At 41.2% G+C, this 18,508-nt stretch overlaps 1 protein-coding gene across 1 annotated transcript in view; it reads left to right on the top strand.

Annotated features, from left to right (window-relative positions):
- Window positions 1-18,508, top strand: part of COL19A1 (collagen type XIX alpha 1 chain) — a 304,996-nt gene that overhangs the window by 239,842 nt on the left and 46,646 nt on the right. The window contains exons 21-35 of the mRNA XM_046638990.1: window positions 2,259-2,294; window positions 3,832-3,867; window positions 3,962-4,015; window positions 4,668-4,721; window positions 6,146-6,199; window positions 6,905-6,994; window positions 7,751-7,795; window positions 7,898-7,975; window positions 9,527-9,562; window positions 9,668-9,721; window positions 9,812-9,865; window positions 11,228-11,269; window positions 15,118-15,222; window positions 15,300-15,353; window positions 15,611-15,664. Coding sequence (XP_046494946.1) covers window positions 2,259-2,294; window positions 3,832-3,867; window positions 3,962-4,015; window positions 4,668-4,721; window positions 6,146-6,199; window positions 6,905-6,994; window positions 7,751-7,795; window positions 7,898-7,975; window positions 9,527-9,562; window positions 9,668-9,721; window positions 9,812-9,865; window positions 11,228-11,269; window positions 15,118-15,222; window positions 15,300-15,353; window positions 15,611-15,664 — 846 coding nt within the window. The remainder of the gene's footprint in view (window positions 1-2,258; window positions 2,295-3,831; window positions 3,868-3,961; window positions 4,016-4,667; window positions 4,722-6,145; window positions 6,200-6,904; window positions 6,995-7,750; window positions 7,796-7,897; window positions 7,976-9,526; window positions 9,563-9,667; window positions 9,722-9,811; window positions 9,866-11,227; window positions 11,270-15,117; window positions 15,223-15,299; window positions 15,354-15,610; window positions 15,665-18,508) is intronic.

Below are 18,508 nucleotides of genomic sequence, written 5' to 3'. Positions count from 1 at the left end.
GATGAGGAAACTGAGGCACAGAGAGGTTAAGTAACTTGCCTAAGCTCACACAGCAAGTAAGTATTGGAGCCATGAATCAGACCTCGGTAGGCTGAGTCTAGAGTTTAAAAAATCACTAAGCTGCCCTGCTATAACTAAACATCATAGCTAAAATGAATAATAAAATCAATATGTCAAAAGAGTGGGGCTAATTTATCCAAAAAATTAGAAACAGTTATCTATCTGCTCAAATAGCTGCTCTTAGTACAGTTTCTGAAGTTATTTTCCCTTCTTGGTTTTTCTAATACCTTAAAAATCAAGTAGATTTTTTAGAAACAAGACTGAAAAGCAAGAATATAAATAAAGCGCAGATCTCATGTGTAGAAACTAACCAGTAATAAGATTTAATCATGTTGGCGAGCTGTGGGGCACATTAGTCAGAGTGGGCTAGGTGATGCTGAGTAACAAATGAACCCTGAGATCAACCCAAAGGAGAGTCTCCTGGCTCAAGCCACATGCCCAGCCTGGTTCAGTGGGAGGAGGGGGTGTTGTGCCCCAGACTACGCTCAGTTCCCACCAGGCAGCGATGCCGTCTGGTGTACGCGACCTTCTCAGTCACCACTGCAGAGGAAGTGGGGCTGCAGAACCATGAGTGGGCTTCTTGGACTCAGGCTGCAAGCATACATGTCACTTCTGCTTACTTCCACCACAGGGCTGGCTACGGGGCCCACGTAACTGCGGCAGCTGGAAATGGGGGAGACAAGCGAGCAGAGTCACTGGCACAGGCCGGGCAGTGCGAGCCTGGGGCTTCCCTTAGGAACACTCACCCCCCGTCAGGGATTTGTTCCAGAGAACGGCAGCCCCTAAGCGGGCCTTGGAGAGTAGTGCTGTCCACCGTAATGGTTCTCACACTTTCTCTTGATTTTCATAAGCAAAATAAATTTTTTTTTAAATTTATGGTTTCCATCTTATTATCAATTCACTCGATTCAAATAATAAATAAATCAAATTGCAAATCAAATCAAACAGACTGAGCAAGCAAAACCTAAGATTGAAGTCAGGCCGCCTGGGTTTAAATCCTGAACAGCCTCTTACTGGCTATGTGACCTTGGGGAAATTGCTTAACTTCTCTGTGCCTCAGTTTCCTCATCTGTAAGTGGCTATACTAATAGCACCTACCCCACTGACACGTGAGGAGTAACTATGTTAATATGCATCAAGTGATTAGAACAGTGCTTGATACATTGTATGAATTCAGTCTGTTAGCTATTATTGTTCTATCTGTATGACTTTAAATTCTCCAATTTAATAAACTTTTATTGGGCACCAACAATGTACACCGGAGAGCCTATGATGGTCAAGATGGATTATGTCCCTACATTCACAGAGTTTATAGCCAAGATCAACAAGGAAACATAAAGTGGGTGGTTGCTATTTTAGGGGAAATAACTCAAAATTACTCAGAACCTTTCTGAGTCTCTTTCCTCGTGCTTGAAATGGGACAATATCTTCCCCTCAGAACTGCTGGGAAGATTAAATGAGATCGTGCACATGTGACTTCAAGAACAGACGCTGAAAAGAGACAGCCTGTGTGTGTGTGTGTGTGTGTGTGTGTGTTAAGGTTGAGTTGTGGTGTTAGTGTTACACAGTGACAATGGGGAGAGTGTTGCTTATAAAGACAGCCCTTCAAAGCTTGTGTCTCTCCCCAGGGCCTTCATACCTAAACCCAACAATAACATTATAGGTTTCACAGACTTGCACTGTTATTCACCCAGTAACTAACCCCTTCATGTCATTTTCATTAAAATAAAAATAAATTTAGTAAATATTTCCAAAAGAATAATACTGAGTTTTTAGGCACTAATTTAAACTCTGACTACTTTTAAACGCCAGCTTAACTAATGGGGAGGATCAAGTGAATGTCCTCCACCTGTCTCTCTGTTGTCTTCACACCCGTTCTGCCTGTGTGATGATCTACGTAAAGTGTGCAAAGGAAGCTTTGGCCCCGGGCAACCTTCTAATTTGTCAACCACTCAGGATTCTCGAGAGAGCGTTTGAGTGATTAACATTGTTCATTTGGGAATAAGCAAGAGTTTTTGAGTTAGGTCTCACGTGCTCCCTTTAAGCTGCCCGGGCAGACGTGTGGCGTTCTGCGTCATTTGAGAGGCTTGTTTGCGATGGAGGTCTGAGTCTGTCCTGCAGGATACGTCCACACCCAGTTTGGAGAGTTTATTTCCAAAAGTGTTTATAAATGATTCTGTTTCTACCCATTTTCCTAGGGGGAACCTTTCCTCAAAGGTGAAAAGGGAGACAGAGTAAGTAGATGCTTTATCGCTCTGCGGGGGTTTCTGCTTTGCTAATTTCTTCCGGTCTGATTCTGCTGTGTTTACTGTGGAGTCCAACAGATTTGATAAAATAAGCTCCCTGATCATTGTACTTTTCCTCCATGAATTTTGACTCTTTTATTTTGATAAATGTTAACCTTGTTAAGTTGTGTTATGTGAGGATGTTTAACATTTGGTTTGGGTAGTATATCTTTTCTTTAACCAATTACTATCAGTAATTGAAGCTGAATATTAGGAAAAATATCCCCTTAGAATATCTAAAATACAAAATTAAAATACAAAGTACAGTTTTTTCAAAAATTCTGTTAAAAATACAAATTGGATTTGTCGAACAGGATGATTTTATCAAAAGGGTCAATAATAAGTCATGAAAAATAAGACAGACTCATTATAGCCAATATTGTCCTCTTTTGTATAATTTAACTTTTTTTCTGGTTTTTTTTCATGAAATACATATACAGTCATCCCCCCTTGTCCTCAGGGAATATGTTCCAAGATCCCCAGTGGATGCCTGAAACTATGGATAGTACTGAACCCTATATATACTAGGTTTTTTCTATACGTACCTGTGATAGTTTAACTTATAAATTAGACACAATAAGAGATTTACAGCAATAACATAATAGGACAATTATAACAATATGCTATAATAAAAGTTACCATAGATCTTAGCAACCTCAGCATAGAATTTTTTTTCTTTTCTTTAGAAATTTCACCTTTTCACTTAAAGGAAGCATTTTAGGCTTCTCTTTGGCATGTCTGAATTGCCAACATCACTGCTCTTGTGCTTTGGGGCCATTATTAAGGAAAATAAGGGTGACTTGCACACAAGCACTGCAATACTATGACAGTCGATCTGATAACCAAGATGGCTGTTAAGTGACTCCTGGGCGGGTGGGGTGTACAGCGTGGATCTGCTGGACAAAGAGATGAGCCACATCCCGGGAGGATGGAGCTGGATGGCACAAGATTTCATCATGCTACTTATGAATTGTTTATTTCTGGCATTTTCCATTTGATATTTTCAGGCTGCAGTTGACTGCGAGTAACTGAAACCCTGGAAAGCAAAACCTCAAATAAGGGGCATCACTGTACCTGATAGGTGGAATTCCCATGACATAGAAACTTCAGCTCTACTCTTTCTTTCCCGCCTCGTCTAAAGTCTTAATTCTCTGAGATGTAAGATCAGCTGGCAGCAAATCCTAACCATGCCAGCTAAGCAGAGAATGCAGTGATTGCTAATTGAACGTGGTGATTACAGTGTCAGAAGTGATGCTAGAGAAAAAACTGTTAGAAAGCAGAAAGAAAATAAGAAATTATTGTTTATTAACAATAAGTATTTTAAATCATGTTTTAGAATGAACCCTCCTTGACTTCATCATGTCTTCCATAATTACCCCCTTTGTTGTATTTTAATTAGTGGAAATTCAAATGAATTCAAGTATTAGAGTTGCTCATCGCCATCTGAACTTAAGCGTTACATATATGGTGATTATTTTACTTACAGGGAGAACCTGGGATAGTAGGATCACAGGGAATAAAGGTAAGCTCCTGAACTTCCTTGAATTGCATTTCCAACCAAATGACACTGAAAACGAAAGCAACCGTTTCACCTTCCTTCCCACCGGTGTGTTTAGGGTGAACCTGGAGATCCTGGTCCCCCCGGTTTATCAGGAAGCCCAGGACTAAAGGTATGGAAGAAATAACTGAGATGAATTAGGAAATAATTTTGAAGTTATAGCCATTTTTAGGTAAAACCAGGTGCTCTGGTGTGCCACCCATTTTCTTCACAAGTGTTCTCAGAGACTTCATCATGTTTCCATGGTGATGTTCCCCCCATTGGCTGCATTTATTACACACATAGTAACTGCCTTTTGGTTCACAATAGGAATTTTAAAGTCTTTTTCAGAGCATATTCACAACAGCATCCCTAAAAGCTTTGAGAGCAAACAATGTGAGCTAGATCTGTGACCCTGAGCTCTGTTCTTAAAGTGAGCAGGATTCGGGATTCAATTTCTAAGCCCATATTATGCAGCCCTGAGATGCTTGAGTTCCCCACGTGGGATTCCACAGGAGTGTCCCGAGAAAGACCAGCTGTGGGGAGGTGCAGGCGAGATTAACGTGATGCGCTCCAGGCCTCACCTGCTGGTGAGAAGAGACCCATTTAAATGACAACATCTTGAAACTACGTTTGTAAGCCCAAAACACATTTCAGTATTATAACAGAGAAGGTAGGGTGGTGGAAAGCCAATCTTTCTCATATAAAGTTCGCAGCACGTTTTACATGTATCGGATACATTCTATTTTTTAGCAAAGTTAAAGCACGTATCACTTCTGTTTTAGGGTCAGCAAGGACCTGCAGGTTCTATGGGACCCAGAGGACCACCAGGAGACATTGTATGTATAGTAGATACAGGGGTCGTTGATATTTGAAAATTAAATTGAGACAGACGTGTTTTAAAGAGTGTAACATCTGTTCATGGGACTGAGTTATACCACAATTCCAGAGACATGGATCGTCTCTATCACTAAAACTGACCACACCTGATGTCAGGAGCTACTGGGAAGCTAGTACCTTCATATAGTCATGTGATGTCCTTTTGGATATCAGCCTTACAAATCAGCCTTTGGAACTCAAGTTAAGTAAATAATCATCCTGGACATGCTTGTCAGTGATGTGCTAATGGTAGAGGAGAATGAAAACATCAAAACAAATGAGGAAAACCGAGAGAGAAAGCAAGGCTTTGCCTTTTGGTTCAATTCTCTATCCAAGAAAGACACTTGCGCAGCTTCTCTTGTTGCTTTCTTGAAAGAGCCTCCAAGAAGAGCAGGTCTTTTGTTTGAAAATATTTCTATACTGCAATTGGAGAAGGGTCCTCAGGTTGTATTATAACCTAGTTTCAGTGGACTCACTCCTCCCATGCACCCTCCACCCACACACACAACCTGACACCCTTTAAATGCACTTCTCTCTCCATCCTCTAGGCCAGCCTTTTGTCCCTTGGACAACCTCCCTAGCTGTCTGACAACTTGGGAGCTAAGACTCACCGTCAGTCCACATGAGCAAAACAAGAAAAATGCTTGGCCATAGCTTCTTGGAGACTAATTTCTGTCTGGCCACAATTCAGGAACCCTCTATGCAACTGTTAGAATCTCTCCTGTTCCCATCCTCTTGGGAGCAGCTCCCTGACCTCTTGCTCTGTTCTCCAAGCCCCCTGACTTAGCCTCCAGCGGTCTGTCTGTCAGTGCACTTGGTCTCCCTCGTACTTTGAGCGTTTGGTTCATAGAGCAAAGCTTTTTGTTGCTCCCTCTAAGCCACTTAGTGAGCCCCCGCAGGTGTACCTCCTGGAGAGATCTTGCAAAAAGAAAGACAATGCCAGCTGCACAGAAGGAGCCAAAAGATGCTCAAGAAATGAGATTAAGTGATAGTAGCTGGAGCTAAAAAAGAGAATAAAATCCAAAGGGAAGGAGCCACTGTTGCCAGAACATCATAAAAGCCTATTTTCCTGTCTACTCCACTGTCCTGAATCGTGATTCTACCAACCACCATCCTTCCACCCCTTCCTGGCAATGATATGGATGGGGCATTGGGTTCAATTCTCCTTGATTTAGTTTCTTTCCCATTATATCTACGTTGCTTCACTTGAGACAACAAGCCATATATTTACACTAATGTTTTTCCCTAGTAGGCCAAAATCAACGCTTCCCCATATAGTTTGTATATTAAAATTCCATTCTGTGGACAAAGACCCACAGATACAAGTGTTATTCTAATAAGAGACATTCTAATGGCTCTTTTCCTTTAATTCTGAATTTTCTAGGGATTGCCAGGAAACCACGGTATCCCGGGAAAACAAGGCATCAAAGGAGAAAAGGTATAGTTTCCATTTTACTCTTTCATGTATTAGGTAGCGGTAGGATGAGAGACAGAGGGTCATAGGGCATGGAGGAGTGACAGGCCAGGACAGGCAGCCAGGACTGCGTGGGGGACGGACAATCCCATAAACCACAGTGTGGATGGCACCCCCTGCAGTTGCGCATCGTGGCAGCCCCAGTTCTGTCATAGAAACACAACGTGACCAAAGGAACTGAGGTAGAGATGAAGATCTCAGCACTCGGAAAGTGGGCTTCAGGCTCTGCTCAACTGTAGTATAGACCCGAGAAGTCTCTTAATCTGTCAGGACCTGTTTCTTGAGGTCTATGTGGAAATAGTATATTAATACTGGACCATTATTGGGAAATAAGAAAACATGAAGATCATCTAAAGAACTTTATGAATAGATGTGCCCTTTTGTGCATATATTTATACATGTGCATATGATTTGTGATGCTGCTAACCTTATGGAAATGTAACTCGCTGCAGAATCTCAAAGCGTTTAGGGTAACTAGAACAGTGCTGGCCTGAGTTAGGCTCTCAGTAAACATTGTTGAATGAGCAAATGAATGAATGAATGATTGAATGAAGGGAGAATGAAGTTCGACTGGCTGTGATGACAACTTGAAACAATGCGAACTACTGCCTCCTCGCCTCCTACCTTGGACTTAGCAATGAAGTGAGGGTCTTGCCTTGTTTTCCCCAGGGAGATCCAGGTGGGATTGTGGGCCCTCCCGGGCTTCCAGGTCCGAAAGGTGAGGCTGGTCCTCCAGGGAACAGCCTGCCGGGCGAACCAGTAAGTACCAGCTCTTTTACAAATCTTTCGCTTGAAAGGTCATTGATTACAGTCTCCGTGTTCCTGGTTGCAGATCACAAGTATAAGTTTAGGTTTGCAGAAAAAGAAATACTCGTCTTATTTAGATCAGAAATCTAACATCTTTGGAAATTTGGTGCAAGCAAAGGGCTCTCTTCTGAAGAAAATGCCTACGCACACCATTTTACATGCGATTTGGAAGACTTAGGCCCCGCGGAATCTTCTGCGTGGATTCTTTATGGATCTACGGAGCCGAGTAAGATGCACTGGTTTTAAACCACAAGCCTTCTGAGGACACCGTCTTGAAACAGAACTGCCCGAAGTTTCCCTTCCAGAGGCTCTGCAGATACGGCCATAGGCAGCCATCTGCAGAATATCCTTGTGGCCTGGGCTATTCCAAGGACGTAGAAAACTGGATTATCTGGAAAATCTAAATAATCAACATGCCAGTCTCATATACCCTTTTTTCTCATCCCCTTTGACCTTTTGTATTAATTAATAATGATAAAATAATTCTCAATATCAGATGCCTCATTTTAAAGATAAAAACATATTTTAAAGTAACTATATAAAATTTATAACCCATTGCAATTTGTATTCCCTGTTCCTTATTCTTATGCAAAAAAAAAGGCGTATTAAAGTAAGAGGAAGAGCAATGAAACATTTTTGAATGAATTCTAAGATGTTCTTAACCTTTTTAGAAAAAGAAATGTATTTACCTCCCTTTTGTCTTTCTAGGGATTAGACGGAAATCCTGGAGCGCCTGGTCCACGTGGGCCAAAGGTACAAAAACACCACAGAAATGTTTAAATAATTAATCATTAATATAGTCAGCAACTGTGTGTCCCTTGAGCCTTGCACTAACAGAAGCATCTCATTGCACAGGGCGAGAGAGGCCTGCCCGGTGTCCATGGGTCCCCAGGTGAGGCTGGCCCTCCAGGGGTAGGAATTCCTGGCCGAACGGTAAGTGAAATTCCATCAAATCTTGAAACCCTGTTGATTCCAACATTGTGAAACAAAATCCAGTGACAAATTTGAATAAGGAGAAAAGAGTAAAAAGGGCAGGGGAGGAAATACACATTAATAATCGTCAGAGGGGGGAATCAGTGGGCACTGAGGTGACACCACCTAGCAGAGAGGGTGCTCACTGGTCCATCACTTACAGACGCTGATCACACCTACACTGACTGTGGGATCAGAGCAGTTATTCAACCCTTTATGCCCCTATTCTATATGTTAAAAGTACAAGCACATGTTTGTACAATACAAGAGTATAAGCATACCTAATACCAGGTTGTTATGTATTACTATTTGTTTTTAAGCGGGATACAGTAAGAAGTTAGTATTTCACGAGATGGTATAAAAATCTCTAGGTGATGTCTTAAAGAAGAGAGAACAGAAGGTGTTTTGAATGGTTGAAACAAATAATGGACAGTTTTTTGATGTGTTTTAGCTATTAGGACAGAGCCTAGAACAGTGCCTGATAATAATGACCACATGTACACACTTGTTGACTAAATGGCAATGAGAGATAAATTTTCTTATTTAGTACAAAGAAACATAAAAGACTTTGGGACAAGAGAAGTGGAAATACGTGGTTATTTTAATGACATTGATTTGGGAAGTTGGCCTTGTCATGAAATTATCATGACACTTAAAAGAAGGTGTCAGTAGTGGTTGGGCATGTTGTGTGGACGGGTATTTGATTTTCCAGAATCAAGAATATAAAAGACACTGGAGATGGGAGATGAAATGAGGTAAAAATTAGATCAGGAAATTATTAGAGGAGGGAAGAAGGTAAAGCAAAAAACCTTTTTAGGAAATAACTGAAGGACAGTATAAACAGAAAGGGAGCAAAAAGTGGCTTTGACAATACGAATCATATGAGCATTTATTTCAAAAGCTAGAAAGGAAAAGTCTGGAGCAGTTAGTGAAGGCAGCTGCTGGGAGACCGGCTGGCCACTGCGGTTGGGGCTCCGTGGCTGTGTAACAGGGACAGAGCTACGACCTTAGGTTCACTGATCGGCTCCCAGCCCCGTTTTGTTACCCACATCCCAAGCTTCTAAAGTAGCAAAGAGTGACTGACTGATGTTTACTTCCTACTCCTGTCAGTGAATACTGGTTTTAGCAATTTCTTCAAACAGAGAAAAAGTAGAAAGCCAAACGGAAAGGAACCCTGAGCCGGTTACCCAGGTGGTCAGTTTCTGAACAGATAGAATTGGGATGTGCTGTCTGTGTGCTCGTGAAGGGGCAGGGACAGACAATGGTCATGAGAGGCACATCCCAGGTACCTGAGCAGAGTCACATTGATGTTTCCAGCAACAGGCGTCTGCTGCAGGGCTCACCTGCCACCCGAAAGTCGTGGTTGACGTTGCAGGGTGTTCTCAGGGTGTGCGTGGTGGCAAGTCCTGTTGTGCCACTAAAGTGAATTACAATACTCAGCTCTTTATCCCACTTGGGTAGTTTGTGGACATTCCTGCCAGAATTCTCATCCTTGAATCTCTTTCTACTCAGGGCTCCCAAGGACCAGCTGGAGAGCCAGGGATTCAGGTAATCTACTTCGCCAGGTTATTTGGCACAGCAAATCCAGCTTGCTTTCTTGGAGGAAATTATCAAAAGACTGTCCTCATAAGTAACTATTTCCCCCTTTTCCAGGGTCCTCGAGGTCTCCCTGGGTTGCCAGGAGCTCCAGGGACCCCCGGGAATGATGTAAGGACCATCTCTACCTACCCCCACCCCCATTTTAATCTGCACCTGTGCTGATGTGCAAAGATTTGAACATAATGCTTCTGTTTTCAGGGAGCTCCAGGGAGGGATGGAAAGCCAGGCCTGCCAGGCCCCCCAGGTGACCCGGTATGTCGACAGACTAAGCTTGATCTATGCATCTTTAATGCACCCAGAAGCCAACAGCCTACCGAGCAAGTTTTGCTGCCCAGGCTAATTAGAATTCTCAGTGACTGCTTGGCGATTTTGTTTATCCCCATTATTTTGTACAGAGGAAAAAAATTCCAGCTGTGTCAGCATTTTTGTGTGTGTGATGAATCCTTATTTCCTAAGGGTAGAATTCAGTGTACAATTTTGCCCCGGGCTGAGCCTTGGCATATAATATCTCAATCCCATGGAAAATTGACTTAAAATATATAGCCACAATTTCTATCCTTTCTCATGCTAACGGCCAAATGAATTTCATTGTTCTGGATGAAGTTTTGTAGGTAGGTTGCCTACAGTAAGGTCCATAGCCCTTGATTCTGTGCCTTGAAAATGCTGATGTAATTAAATTACAAAAACTGGCTTGAGTCAGCTCTTTAAAAAATGGGTTTAGGCACTAAATGTGTGTCCCAAAGTTTTATTTTAGGTTGAACCTTGCTTTGTGCGACAGTGAGATCCCATTAAATAGCGTAAGAATCAGCACTTACGACTTGAGAGGCCATATGGTACATGACATTGTATGAAGAATTTTGTATAGTAAAACCCAAATCTGGCCTCTCAGTTCTCACCCTCACAAATCCTCCACCTCCCACCCGGTCTGGGCCTTTGGTGTCCCTGTAAGCCACGGGCAGGGGCGTGTTTCAAAACGGCCCTGCTTTCACTCCATTGCTGAGTGAATCCTGTGGGCAGCATCCAGGAATCTTGTATGTAAGGCATTCCTTGGGTTGACAGTGTCTCTGAAACGACCTTTTAAGACACGAGGCCGAAACACTGCCCCGGTTCCCTAGGTTTCCACCTCACCCATCTCGTCAGCACCTACAGGCTCTTTTGAACTTAAGAGAAATAACTTGAAGGTAAACTCATCCTGTACTTTTCATATTTCTCAGCAGTCTGATAATTTGCTTGACAGAGAAGTGGTTCCCTTCGAATAAATGATTTACCTTTATGTATTATTTAAAACCAATATACTAGGGTTGGCATAGAGGTCACCATGTCCTGAGAAGATAAAGTAGAGCCGCAAAATCAAAACAGCAATATGCATGTGTTTGTGTGTTCACAGGAGGGGAATAGTGAATATTTCTCAAAAATATTTATAAACTCTGTCAGTCTCATGTGTCCATTTCTTGATCTGAAACATAATGTTAGGCCAACCATTCTGAAAGTGAGGCTCTAAGACAAATCTCAGCTGGCCTGGCATTTTGAGGAAAAATATCCCCCTTGTATTGTATGTATGCATCGTATCATGTGCATAAATGTTAAGTATTTGGTTTTTCTCCCTAATCGCAGATCGCGCTGCCCCTCTTGGGAGACATCGGCGCTTTGCTTAAGGTACTCTGTTGCTATGTCAGAAATTATGTGTTAATTTCCAGGAAAAAGCAGACAGGAAATCTTTACCAGAAATTGAGTTGATTGCTTAGCCCCAAACCAAACTTCAATTTTTAAATGGCAAAACATCTTTAAGATAGAAAAAGGAACGTGTATCTGCACATATCTTGTGCAGTTTATACTGGTCCCTCCCCTCTCTTCTTTCTCTCCTCTCATTTGGGGTGTGGAGGGGTCGGGGGCACGGTTCTGGGATGAGCTGCAGGGAAGGATGGGTCATTGACGCCCTTCAATCAGTTATTCTCTCTGGAGAAAGAGCTTTCTCTTAATGGGTGTTTACTGCCCCTGGCTCACCACTGTGAAACCCAATCCTTCTCATTGTATCTGCCCTGGCCAGTCCCAGGATGAAAACCAGCGCTGCTCAATAAACAGCCAGCTTACAAAGCTGACTTTGACGTCACGGGACTTTACAAAGTGAGCTACAAAATTCCAAAGCCAGCAATTGGCCTAACACCTGTTACCCTGCTAAGTAAACATTATCTTCCCCTATTATCCATCTCATAGCAAATTAATCTTGCTACCATTTTTTTCTCTAATATTTCCCTATATTTTATTTGTAAAACAGATGGTTGAGAATAATAATGGTATACCTGTAAGGTTGTGTGTTTGCATGTTTCTTCATGGTATGCTAAGATTGAACGAACCCAGATAAAAACCTGCCCATTTACTTTATACTCAAACTTTAAGTGTCTTGTCTGTGAATGGACGGCGTATATGTGTGTGCACACACACCCCCCTCAGGCTGCAGGCGTGTGTATGTGGTTTATCTTATATTCCTAGCATTTAGCCCGATGCTTTGTGCAATGAGTTTCATAATAGCGGGCAGGTAGGAATATTTGTAGAATTGAATTCAAAAGACTCAAGAATTCTAATATGTATTAAGTGATTAAAGTTCTGAGAATAAATATAAATGTAAATATGAATATGAAAGTAAAAGATATTAGAGGGGTTTTTAAGACCTGCAAAAGGCAACATTTTCTTAGAAGATGGAAGGGAATATTCAGGAGGGTTTCAGAAACATCTCATGTTTATTGAGCTACAGTTCCGTGCAGGACAACGCGCTGCATAATCGCACTGAATCCTCACAGTGACTGTGCGTTTGGGCTGCGGTGCTTTCCCCATCCTGTACATGAGGGACTGAAGTTCCGAGCAGTTAGGTAACTTGCTCAGAGCCACACAGCTAGTTAAGTACGACATTAACACAGAAAGACGGGTCCTCAGACCTTAAGTCTCAGGTTCTTTACAAGGGCAGTAGTGTTGGAAATGGCAGGATTGTAGGCGTTATTTCATTCCAGAATTATTAGGATTCTTTACTCTAAAGGTCAAAAACTTACACTTAAGCAGAAGTGAGTCCCAATAGAGCATGCAGGGGCTCACAGAACAGACAAGAAGATTATGAAGAGCCTCTGACAGGGTGATGGGGCCAGGGCTCCGGGTCTCAGAAGGAGGTAATTGGTGGTTTCACCAGGGCAGCATCTCTCTAAGGAACGCGCCCAGCCGCTGTTCCCATCCCCCCGTCCTCTCTCGGAGGTTCTGAGTTCCAGGAGAACCGACTGGCGAGAGGTGGGCAGGCCCCCAACACGCTGTATTCAACAGGAGGGGAAGCATGTCATTTCCAAAGCAAAATCGAAATACAGGAATTTAGATTGGGGATTGGATCTATGACCAACCTAGTGATGTCTTTAAATCCTTGTCCTGTTACCCAGCACATTGACTTTCTCTCTGTCTTGAGTCTTTAGCAAACTTGATCCTCCTGCTTTCTGTTTTCAAAAATATCTTTGATTAAAGTGTTGAAAAGAACTGACATAATTCCAGACCCAAATGATATCCCTTCAAAACTTTTCTCTAGGTTGATCTGTGCATCAATCCCTCTCTGAATGAGATTGTGCGTTGGCTAATAATTGACGCATATTTATTCTCTCCGTAAGAAAATCTTAACACTTCTTCTTCAAGAGCTTCAGTGAAGTCCAGTTTCCCTTAATTTACCATTCTGGTAACCCTAACCTAAAGAAAATGAGGCCAGTTTGAAATGGCTCTTAGAACATTCTATCGATTCCTAATGATTACCGTTTTTAATGTCTTCTTGAAACAATCAATTGATGGCGCAGCAGTTAAGTTCTCACGTTCCGCTTTTTGGCGGCCCGGGTTTCGCCAGTTCGGATCCCGGGTGTGGACATGGCACCACTTGGCAAAAGCCGTGCTGTGGCAGGCGTCCCACATATAAAGTAGAGGAAGATGGGCATGGATGTTAGCTCAGGGCCAGTCTTCCTCAGCAACAAGAGGAGGATTGGCAGTAGTTAGCTCAGGGCTAATCTTCCTCAAAAAATAAAAATAAATAATAAATATTTAAAAACAAAAAGAATAATCCATTCTAAAATGTTGGTATATATTGACATGACAAAGTTTTGCTCCATATTGATATGCCACGTTTACATGTCTACAGACACAATAATTCATCTTCTTTACACTTTTTGAAATATGGAAACCTATTTGGTTCTCTTAGGTCCTCAGGCATCTCTCTATCTTCACAGTTTTTCAGATATTATAAGTGATGGTTTCTACAATTCTATGTGTATTTTTTTAACTCCCCTACCAACACATTAGCTCTGTGAAATGATCCTAGTGGTAAAACTGGTTTGGGAAATATGCACATTCCAGCACTCTTACATATTCCAACTCTAAGAAGGACCCTGTGAAGAGAACTCTTAAACCCAGCATTTTGCAGACAAATTGCCTCAGAACCTTTTCAATATCATACAAAATTAGTCTTTCAAGGAGCATTCTTGGAAGTCAGACTTATGGTGATACTCACTGTGTAAAAAGCACTGAACTTGAATAGCCGTGGGCTTTCCTGCTAACCTCTCACCAGTAGCCAGCTTCAGTTCCCTTTTCCTGCTTAAGGATTCTTCCCCTTGGTGAAAAGGATGGAAGAATAGAGGCTTATACTATCTCCCCTTCTGTCGACTGTTCAAATTAAACCATCTCGCCCACTCCATGGTCCCTAATCCATGCCTTTCCTGATCATATTCTTATTGTAATGATTTACTTAAAAATAAGCCTTTATAGGGCTTTTCAAGACACTTTTTCTTTATCTCTGTGGTAAGAAGTTTATCTTGTGAGCTCAGACACTTAAATTCAAGCCATTCCAGATCGACTAAAGGTTACAGAGAAGGCAATGGAAAGGTAATTCCACTTAGATTTTCTCCCTGCACTTGGATTTGACACAGAAGCCTGGCCAAGTCACTGAAGTAATTATTTCCCACACGGGTGCTTCCACCGAGAAATAAAATGTTAATAACTGTGTATAGGGCCCTCCAACTAATTTTGCTCTCAAAAGAAGAAATCCTTCCTTCACAGCTTGTTCTTTCTCTTCTGATGATTCATGCTATTGGCTGTACCAGCTCTGTAATCTTGCTGGTTATTCCAGACTGTATTACCTCCTTTTTGAAACTTGCTAGTAAGCAACTGAAACTCAGTCTGCATTCTTGACTTATGTATCTTTTCCTTATTTATTTGGAATTTTCAAGTTAAATGTCATCATAGACACATTTTTACAATAGAAGCTCACCAATATCATAAACAAATATCATTGATCAGCTTCATAAATAGTTTGACCTCATAAAAAGAAGTCTTTTCAAGTTGGACAAATCAGGTTTCTGAAAGTAGAGTGACATAGCAATGCCATATGGCTCATCTCTGACCAAGGTTTGAGTAGAACTTCAGATCTTTTAAACCTCACCTTTTTTAGATGACTTTGGTGAATCTCTCAGGAACCTTATCTTTATACTCCTTAGAACTTCTGTGGCAACTGCCACACCAGCGTCCCTGGGCTGAAAAGCAACAAAGGAGAAGAAGGAGACGCTGGAGAGCCTGGGAAGTACGACTCCGTGGCCCGGAAGGTAGGCAGGCGGCCGGTGCTGGGGGCCCGTCGGTCACCCAGGTGCCTTCTCTCACTTGTTGCTGCTCTGTCGTCTAGGCGGACGCAGGGCCCCGTGGTCCTCCAGGAATCCCAGGCAGAGAAGGACCAAAGGTAAGGAAATCTCTCCTCCACTCTCCTCTGTGTGACCTTCAGTTCAGTGTGAAAAAAGGAAATCCATTTTGTAATACACTATTTTTTCTAAAAATATTTTGGAAAAGTGGTGTAAAAGCCATTTGCAAATGTCATTTATTTGTTTCCTGACTCTGTCCAAATGTCACACCCCAAGTGTCCTGAAAAGAGAGATTTTCGTTGTTTCGAAAGATGACAAAATGGTCGCGCGTACTCGCTGAATTTATTGTCTTTTTTAGGGCAGCAAAGGAGAGCGGGGCTACCCTGGGATGCCTGGGGAGAAAGGCGACGAGGTAAAAGGGGCTTCTCGGATGATATCGTCCTATCGGTTCTCTTTAGTGGCTCAACAGGGGAAGCACACCAGTGTTTAGCGCTAAAACATATAAAAACAGAGACTTAAGTAGGTTTTTTCAAGTGTTAACCCATTTTGAATAATAATATGTTGATGTTTATTATCAGTGGTGCAGTTTTTGAGACGAAGACACGAGACAACTTTTGAGACAAAGTTAACGTGTCAGTTACTGAGTTTCTGTTTTTACGTAGCAGAAGGCAGTTCCAGCTTTCTCACGATAGAAGCAAGGGGCTGGAGGAAGGAGAGGTTTACAGAAAGATTCCCAAGGTGGCTAGCAGAACTGAAGGAATAGCCTTCAATTCTATCCAATCCAGCCTAGGGATGAGGGCAGCTCCAGACCTCAGGAGAACTCCGCTGGGCCCCTGCTGTAACATGGCGCAGCTTCGTGACCTTGGCTTGTCTGTGTCTCTGCTCAACTTTCAAACTATGGAGAGAAAAACAAAACGAAACAAAATCAGAAGGATCTGATTGGACTAGCTTAGATCAGCTGCCAACCCCGGACTAAGGTTCAAAATCAAATGTGCTTTTGAGACATTGGTACAACTTTCTGACTCTAAGCCATGCTGATGCTGAGGGTATCATTCTTTTCCTTCATAATTCACCTTAACTCTTAGAAAAACCAATTAGGATGACAAATTGTTGTTAGTTTAAACAGTTTTGATACTAATAATTCTTAATGAAAGTAAGTAAGCCATCTGGCATATATTAACCTTGAAGTTAGTGCAGAAAATCATGACAGTATCAAGGAGAAAATCTTTTAGTTGGAATTATATTTTGCGTTATAAATTATCATGTGTTATTTTTTTTTAACTACTATTGATTCTATTCTAGAAAATCATGAAGATTGGCTTGTTTTCTTTCCAAGTTAATAATCAAAGAACAAAGAAATACAACATTTTCATCCATAAATAAAACAGTAAAGGTGTTTTATTTTCACAATAAATGAGTTATAGAAATTTTGCTTTTTCACACTCCACAGAAATTTCAATAAAGTACAAGCACAGTATCTGATTTTAATAGTCTAACAGCTTTTAACTGCCCAGATTCAAGAGAGAAATTTTAGAGGCAATTGAGACGATAATAACAAAAAATCAGGAAATAATTGGACTTCAGGTTTTTTTATAAGTGACTCCAAGTTAAATGTATTAGAAGTTAATTTTTATTGATTCTATGGGATACTTTGCTCTCTTAGTGAACTGAAATCCATCGTTTTTATCCCTCCACTATTTTAGTGTGCTCTTTATGGATTCTTTAACACAGCATAGCCAAAATTTTGCACAGAACTCTTGTTATGTGGGGATTTCCAGCAAGTTCAGAGGGAGATTCTTCAGTTGTTTCTTCAGATCACATGGATGATATGAATAAGCCTGAAGGGGCCACTAGCTCAGTTGGCCTTTTCTGGGGAATGGCACGATGCAGCTTCTCCCTCTCAGACAGTGGGAATGAGTGAATATCATCTTGTCTGCTACCTGGACTACCTGAAATTACTATTTGCTGATGTATTTAAGCAAATGAATCTTTGACCAAGAACATATGCATTTCCAACTGGCCAATCAACCATACTATTTTGATATGTACATGAGATCTAATTGAACAAAATCTCAAATGTCTGTTCTACTCTTGGTAAACAGATACAAGGAGCACCATCTCTGAAGACTTTTATAATGTCTTCAGTTTAATCCCTTTGGGAACTTAGAGAGAGGACCTGCCTGTTGCTCATTGCTCTTAGAAATGTGACGTTATCCTCTACATTTTTTGCAACATGTTTTACAACTCAAAGTAGCAACCTGTAAGATGCTAAAGAACCCAGACTTGCCTCTCATAGTTAGAGTGAATTCTTGCTTGGAATGCAGATCTTCCTGCAATATTTCAGGATAATAATTGATAAATGGGACATGAAAAATATTGTCAGCCATAAATTATAGCAATGGAAAAATAAATATTCTTAGTTGCAACTGAGCTAAGACTTGCAAAATCAAAATATCAGAGCAGGGAAAGAACTTAGCTCGAATGATCCCTGACTATCTATGCAATAAATTTTAATTTGTGTTTTAGTTTGGCACTATATGCTAAATTGACCATCCTCCTCTTTAATATGTATTTGTCTTCTTTAATGGCTATCTTGTCTTCTAAAATTATCTTATTGCCCTTTATGCATCCGTAGTAACTTTTACCCTCACTACAAAATTTCAGCTTGTTCAGAGAAAGACTGCTGAGGGTGACTTTTTTTTTTATTTATGGACTTAGGTTTATTTCAAAGTTTAATGTGGACATCAAAGGTTAATGAGTCCCAAGCTTATAAATTAGACTATCTAAAGACTCACTCAGCATCTCTAGACTGATTCAATGTTGAGACTAAAAGTAGCAAAGAAAGACTACATATGGACAAACATATCTTATACATGTACATAGAGAGATAATTTTATGGAGATGTGGGTATTTTGAGATAAAGCAATTTGTGGTATAGCGTTTATAATCTCCAGACATTTAGAGATGCCATTCCCAAAGGAAATTTGTTTCCTTTACACTTATAAATCCATAACCAAGTTAATGGTGGGGGAATAAAAAGATTCAATAAGACATGGTAATGTGTACAGTGCATGTGCACACATACACACCACAGCATTGTCAGTGAGGATGATGTCATCTTGAAGAAAGAATATGTCCACAGTCTTTAACGCAAGCATACATAAGACTTTGCCCTTGGTCCTTACTATTTGAGGAATTTCAGCAAGTTCAAGGAGATTCTGTTCAGTGTTTCTGCACATCATATCACATGAAAAAA

This window comes from Equus quagga, chromosome 15 (assembly GCF_021613505.1).
Source record: "Equus quagga isolate Etosha38 chromosome 15, UCLA_HA_Equagga_1.0, whole genome shotgun sequence".
NCBI classification, from domain to species: domain Eukaryota; kingdom Metazoa; phylum Chordata; class Mammalia; order Perissodactyla; family Equidae; genus Equus; species Equus quagga.
This window is presented reverse-complemented; position numbering and strand designations above follow the sequence as displayed.